The 7347-nt window shown below is 41.6% G+C and overlaps 1 protein-coding gene across 1 annotated transcript in view; it reads right to left on the reverse strand.

The window, feature by feature from the left end:
* The window catches only part of NDUFAF6 (NADH:ubiquinone oxidoreductase complex assembly factor 6), a 42089-nt gene extending 36343 nt beyond the window's left edge, over positions 1-5746 (reverse strand). Inside the window, exon 1 of the mRNA XM_027856948.1 lies at positions 5550-5746. Coding sequence (XP_027712749.1) covers positions 5550-5746 — 197 coding nt within the window. The remainder of the gene's footprint in view (positions 1-5549) is intronic.
* Positions 5747-7347: the final 1601 nt, after the last annotated feature.

Raw genomic sequence — 7347 nt, forward strand, 5'->3', positions numbered from 1 at the left:
GGATTGCTGATAAATCGAGTGATATGGTTGGACACCAGATAATAAGGGGCAATGACTATAGATGGTTATTAGAGGCATACTGCCATATTCTCAGTCACCTGGATTGAAAATCTCCAGTTGTAAAAATCTGTCCATCTAAGCCTCAACTGAGGTATCACATTTTCCATGAAGCCTTTCATGATCCCATCAGATGGAAATGATGTCTACTCAAAATCTGTCAAAGTATTTTGCTTGAACATACTTCTCCTTTGTATATCTCATATACCTTGTATTAAGACTATATGCCTAATCCCCTCCTTTGAAGGCAGATTTATTTCATCTTTGTTTATTATACATAATAACAATAGCACTTAAATGTCAGTTGGATTATAGATGCTATAAAGGCAGTGTCAACTCATCCTAGTACTTACCCCAGAAGCTAGCACACTGAACTGCACGTAGTAAGCATACAATGAAATAATAATAAGATATATTCAATTCAATAAGCATTTTTTAAAAAGACTCAGGAAGAAGAATATGTCCAGGAGAGGGCAGTTTTTAATTAACATTAAATATTAATTTTTAATGTGAAATGAACCTTGTTATACATAATTCCCTATAAAAAGGCATTCATTTTAAGGGTAGTATCTTACAGTTAAGTCAAGAAGCATTTATTAAGGGCTTACTATGTACCAGGCACTGCACTAGGTACTAAGTATACAAAGAAATACAAAATTATGGTCTTCAAAAGTTCATATTTTAATGGGAGAAACGACATGCAAATAACTATGTACATAGATATATACAACATAAGTGGAAAATAATCTCAAAAGGAAAGCCTAGCAGCTGAGAGGGACCAGGAAAGGTCTCCTGCAGAAGTTAAGATTTGAGATGAGTCTTGAAAGAAGCCTGAGAAGCTGGAAGGAGTGTTAAAGATAGAGATCACTCATGGCAATCAGGACCGCCAGTGTAAAGACAAAAAGGTGGGAGATGTAGTGTCTTATGGGAGAAGAAGCAGGTAGGCAAGTGTAGCTAAATCAGTTTGTTAGAGTGAAGTATAAGAAGACTGGAAAGGTAGGAAGAGGCCAGGTTGTAAAAGACTTTAAATACCAAAAACAGAAGTTTATATTTGATCCTGTATGTAATAGGCAATCAATGGAGTTTACTGATTAGGGTAAGTCACATTATCAAAGCTGCACTTTAGGAAGATTACTGTAACTGCTGAGTGGAAGATGAATTAGAATGGGGACAGATGTGAGGCAGGAAAATGAACCAGAAGGCTACAGCAATATCTAGGTATGACATGATGAGGGCCTGCACGAGGGTAGTAGCTGTTTTACTGGACAGAAGGGAACATATATGAGAGGTTGCAAAGGTAGAAACAACAAAATCTGGCAACAGATTGGCTATATGGAGTGAAAGCAAGGACTCACAGATGACACTGAGGTTATGAGCCTGGAAGGGTGGCGGTGCCCTCAATAATAAGAAATTTTGGAAGGGGCTAGACATGTTATATTTAAGATGTCTATAGGACATATAATTTTTTTCCTTTTTAGGCAACTGGGGTTAAGTGATTTGCCTGGGGTCACACAGCTAGTAAGTGTCGTGTTTGGTCTGAGATCACATTTGAACTCATGTCCTCCTGACTTCAGGGCCGGTTGCTCTATCCACTGTGCCACCTAGCTGCCCCAAGGACATATAATTTGACATCTAAAAGTTAGTTGGTAATTGTGACTATCAAACAGGAGAGAAATGAGGACTGGATATATATATCTGAGAATCATCTGCACAGAGATGATGGTTGAACCCACTGCAACTGATCAGTTCATTAACCAAGATAATATGAAGGGAAATGAAAAGAAGTGGGGGGGGAGGTGGTCCACAGCAGTTTAGCTAGATGGCACAGTGAATAGAGCACTGGCCCTGGAGTCAGGAGGACCCGAGTTCAAATCTGGCCTTAGAGACATGATACTCACTAGCTGTGTGACTCTGGGCAAGTCACTTACCCCCAATTACCTCACCAAAAAAAAAATAAGCCACGGGACAAAGCCAATAGGGATACCATGACCAGTGGACATGATCTAGATTAGGATACAGCAAATAAGACTGAGAAGCAGTAAGGCAGGCGAGAAAAGAAACGAGAAAGTAATGCCATGGAAATCTGGGAGTATCCAAAAGGAAATGGTGATCAACAAAGTCAAAGGTTACAGAGAGGTCAAGAAGGATGATGACTGCAAAAAAGCTATTATATTTAACAATTAAGAAATCATTAGAAACTTTGTCTAGGGCAGTTTCAATTGCGTGATGAGGTTGGAAGCCAGATTGCAAAGGTTTTAGAAGACTCAGAAAAAAGTAAATGAAGGCACTGATTATAGACTGTTTTTTCGAGTGTAGCCATGATAATATACTCAAAGATACATAGGACAACATATACAGGAGAGATTTTAGGGCAACAGCTAGCAGAAATGGTCAGATCAAGTGAGGGTTTTTATGGATAGTGGAGATATGGACATGCTTACAGAAAGCAGAAAAGGAGCTGGTAAATACTGAGAGATAGAAAATCAGAGAGACAACAGGGATGATAGTAGGGGCAGTTAGATGGAAAAGTCAGGATGGAAAGAGATCAAGGACACATACAGAAGGGTTTGTCCTGGTAAGGAGAAAGGCTACCTCTTCAACAGAGAATGTAAAGGAGATAGTGAAGGGAGATGTTTGAGTGATATGAGATGAGGAAGGGAGAAGGGGAAGCTCTAGATGAATGGTCTAATTATTTTGGCAAAGTATGAGGTCACCTGAGAAGAAGAAGAAGAGGTATTAGGGAAGGCTGGAGGAGAGATGAAAAGGCTTAGAATTATTGTTGCAGGGGGGCAACTAGGTGGCGAGGTGGACAGAGCCTTGGAGTCAGGAGGACCTGAGTTCAAATCTGGCATCAGATACTTGACATTTACAAGCTGTGTGACTACAGGCAAATCACTTAATCCCAATTGCCTCACCCCCCCAAAAAAAAAAAAAGAATTATTGTTGCAGAGAGTAGAAATAGTGAGAGATTAACAAGGTGTAAAAGAACTGCTTTATTGCACTGAAGGCTGAATTGGAATTATGTAATACACTTTTGTAGTGGACCAGATCAGCAAGGTTTTGTGATTTTCTCCAACTCTATTCAGCAGCACTGTGAATAGATGCAAAGGAGGCAGATGGTGGGAGTAATTCATGGTCTGGGTTTAGCAACACATGATCAATGAAAAGAAAAGAAAGGAAGGGATTTGAGTGTGGATGATAATGTAGAGTTGAGCTAATTCACCAAGAGGCAGGGGTAGACAAGGGAGCTAAATGTAGTCCATGCAGGGTTGAGGCTTTGCACATTCTAGCTGCTTAAAAATGTTGACTCAATGAATGAGTAACCATCCAAAAAAGTTTAATTATTTCAGTACCCAAAGGATCTCACTACAAACTTTTCATTTTTATGGTGTCCTCTCAATACATCAATCAAGTCTACAGTTTTATCAGGGTAACAAAGCAGCTGTGGCAAAATTAAAAGACCATGTAAATACTGGATTGTGCAAAAAAAAACCTTATATAATGCTAAAATTAAGCAAACATGAGAAGTGACAGGTGTCATCATTATGAATTTTGGTTTCTTTTACTTCTTTATGTGAATCACTCAGTTCCTGCTACAAAAATAAAAGCATCCACGAACAAGACATTCCATCTCTGTTTCCAGCATTTTCTCTAGCTGTTTCCCGTGCCTGGAATGCTCTCCTTCCTCATGTCCCTCTTGTGGCTTCCTTGGCTTCCTTCAAGTCCCAATTAAAATCCCATCATCTTCAGGAAGGCTTTCCTAATTCTACTTAATTCTAGTGCCTTCCCTCTATTATTTCCTATTTATCCTGTATATAGCTGGCTTGTACATATTAGTTTGATTTTTGTCTCCCCCATTAGATTGTGAGCTCTGTGAGAGACGGGGCTGTCTCCCCAGTGCTTAGCACAGAGCCTGTACATAACAAGCACTTTCAAAGTGTTTACTGACTGCCTGATTTTGCTCCCCCCCAAAAAAAATGATCCTTGTAAAGTAAGATCTCAACATGGATAACCTGGCAGTAGCAAACAAGAGTCCTGTTTAAATGAATGGAAGCCATAGCCACCCACATTCAATCAAATGTTCCATCTTCTAAATTTTACGTCAACAACCCTCACATCCCATCTTTTTCTCCACTCATCCACACTAAAAAATCTAATTCAGCCCCTCATAATCTTTTTGCCTGGCTTACAGCAACAGTCAATAAACTGCTGTGCCTGCATTCAGCCTCTCTAATCCATCACAACTATCAAAATATTTCTAAAGCAAGAGATTGACCATGTCAGTCTTCTACTGAAAAAGATACAGTGGCTCCATTTTGACTCTAGGAAAAAATACAAACTCCTCCAGCATTTAAAACTCTTTACAACATGACTCCAACCTGTCTTGCCAGACTGATAACGTATCATGCCCCCTCACACTCTTGTCCCGGCTAAAGTGATTTGATAGTCCCCAACAACATATCTCCATCAATAAGGCATAATGAAGAGAGGCCGGAAGACCTGAGTTCAAATCAAATCTAGGATACTTAGTAGCTTCTGTGATCCTGGACAAGTCACTAAAACTCTGCCTCAGTTTCCTCAGTTGTAAATGGGGATGATAATAATAGTACCTACCTAGCAAGGTTGTTACGAGGATGAAATAAGATATTTGTAAAGCACTTTTCACAGAATCTGACGTATGGTAGGCACTATATAATTGCTGGCAATTATTATTACTACTGTGTCCAAGTTTTTGAACAATTCCCTCCCCACGGCTCTGTGCTCCCTAGAATGCACGGCCTCTTCCTTCTCAACAGATTCTTAGAATTCCTAGTTTCCTCCAAAGCTTAGCTCAAGCCACTTTCCAGGTGAAGCCTTTTCCTGATCTCCTTCCCCTTTGTATATATTTTGCATTTACTTGTTGTTATGCACTCTCCCAAGGTCCCCTTCCTGCTAAGAAGGAAGTTTATTGAGGGTAGGAGCTGTTTGTATATTTTTTGCCTCTGGTTTCCCAGTGTCTAACGAGGGGGCCAGACACACACTGGGCACTTAGTAAGTACTTGTTAAAACTAGATGCCCATCAATTGGGGAATGGCACATTCCCACCCTTCATCCTTCCCTTTGCAGAGTATGGTAACCCACGTGTATTTTCGGGCGATGTAATTATTGGTGATGCCCGTTTTTTCGTATTTTTTTTTTCCTAATCTTTAAAAATATGGGAAAACACTCTGGGAGGAGGAGAGGGAGGACACTGCAGGGGGCCGTGGTGATGTGAAAAAAACAAAAGGCAGCAATAAGAACTTGTTCTAAAACAAATAAAAGAATGTATCTTGAATTGAGGTGAAGCAGAGACCAAGGTCACAGGAGAGGCGGCTGGGGGGGGGTCATCCCCGGGGCCCCGCCCACCCCTTCCTCCGGCCCCAGGAGCCTTCCTCTCTCCCCTCCCCCTCCGCAAGCCCGGAGAACGGCGGGGCCTCAGGAGGAGGCGGCGGCGGCCTCGGGCCGGAGCTCACCGGAGCAGCTCCACGCAGTAAAGGCCACTGCCGGGGGCTTCGGTCCGACTGGACGCGGTCGCGCTTCGTCCCAAGACCACGGGGGCCGGAAGCCCCCTCCCGCGGGCGCTCGGGCCCCGGGGCACGCGGCTACGAAGGCAGCCCCCGGAGCCGAAGCGGAGCGGGCCCCAGCCCAGCGCCAGAGCGGGGGCCGCCATGACACCTGGCCACCTCTGACCTTTTACCTTTCGCCCGGGCCCAGCGCGCCTGCGCAGCCCCGCCCTAGCGCCGCCTCCTTTTCTCTCCTCCCCTGTCCCCGCCCCCTTCCTTTTCTTTCTGCTTTCCTCCAGTCCTCCCTTTCTGCCCCGCCTCTCATACACCCTCACACGTTGGTCTTTCTTCTGAATCTCCTCTGCTTATCTCTTTCTTTTCTTCTCACCTTTCTTACCCCCCTCATCCCCCCCCTCGTCCTTTCCCTTCTGTGGGTCCTCTATCTCCTTCTTCTAATTCCACCAGTCCACCTCCATCCCTTCCCCTCCCTTGTTCCTCTGCTTCTCACCTTCCTTTATTTTTCTCCCTTTGATGCCCCTCAGTCTCTCACTACTCATTGACCTCATTTCTCCTTTCTCAAAAGTCAAGCCAACAGCATTGATTAATCGATTACCTCGTGCCAGGCCTACCTACTATGTGCCGTGCTGTGCTAAGAGCTGGGGATAAGAAGAAAAGCCAAAAAATAAGCCAAACAGAAAAAACAATCAGTAAATATTTATTAAATGCCTACTGTGTGCCAGGCACTGTGCTAAGAACTAGGGGTAAAAAGAAAATCCAAGGACTAAAACAAGCTAAATGAAAGAAACAATGGTTCAATCAATAAACATTTATTAAACACCTACTATTTGCCAGGTACTATGCTAAGCATTTTAGGGGATACAAAAAGAGACAAAAGACAGTCCCTGCAACTATAAACAATCTCAGATATTCAGCTGATACCACTCTGATGACAGAAAGTGAAGAATTAAGAAACCATTTGAGAGTGAAAGAGAAGTGGGGCAGCCAGGTGGCACAGTGGATAGATTTTTTTTCTGTCTGTCCTGCTTAAGGGTCCATGAAGAAGGCATTATTTACTTTACATGGACTCTGAAGCAGGAAAGGAGCAGCATCTTTTTTGTGGGAAGGACAGCATGATCATATGATGGGAATCAAACTTACCACGTGGAAAATAGATGAACTTTATTTCTTTTTTTAAAAATAATTTAAAATTTTTTTTAAAATTAAAACAATAAAACAAAAATTAAAAATTAAAGTTAAATTAAAAATAAAATAATAAAAATAAAAATATTTTATTTTTTCTGATTACATATAAAGATAGTTTTCAACATTTATTTTTTATAAAATTTTGAGGTCTAAAATTTTTCTCCCTCCCTTCCACTCCCCCTCCCCAAAACAGCAAGCAATCTGATATAGGTTATACATGGGCAACTGTGTTAACATATTCCCACATTAGTCATGTTGTGAAAAAAGAATCAGAAAAGGGGAAAACCACAAGAAAGAAAAAAACAAAAAAGTGAAAATAGTATGCTTTGATCTGCATTCAGACTAGATCAGTTCTTTCTCTGGATGTGGAGAGCATTTTCCATCATGAGTCTTTTGGAATTGTCTTGTATCATTGTATTGCTGAGAAGAGTTAAGTCTATCAAAGTTGATCATTGCATATTGTTGCTGTTACTGTGTACAATGTTCTCCTGGTTCTGCTCACTTTATTCAGCATCAGTTGATGGAAGGATGACCTTTATTTCTACATAGAAGGCTCTTTGAAGTC

The sequence above is a fragment of the Vombatus ursinus genome, unplaced genomic scaffold (genome assembly GCF_900497805.2).
Source record: "Vombatus ursinus unplaced genomic scaffold, bare-nosed wombat genome assembly UNPS02011767.1, whole genome shotgun sequence".
In the NCBI taxonomy this organism is placed as follows: Eukaryota; Metazoa; Chordata; class Mammalia; order Diprotodontia; family Vombatidae; genus Vombatus; species Vombatus ursinus.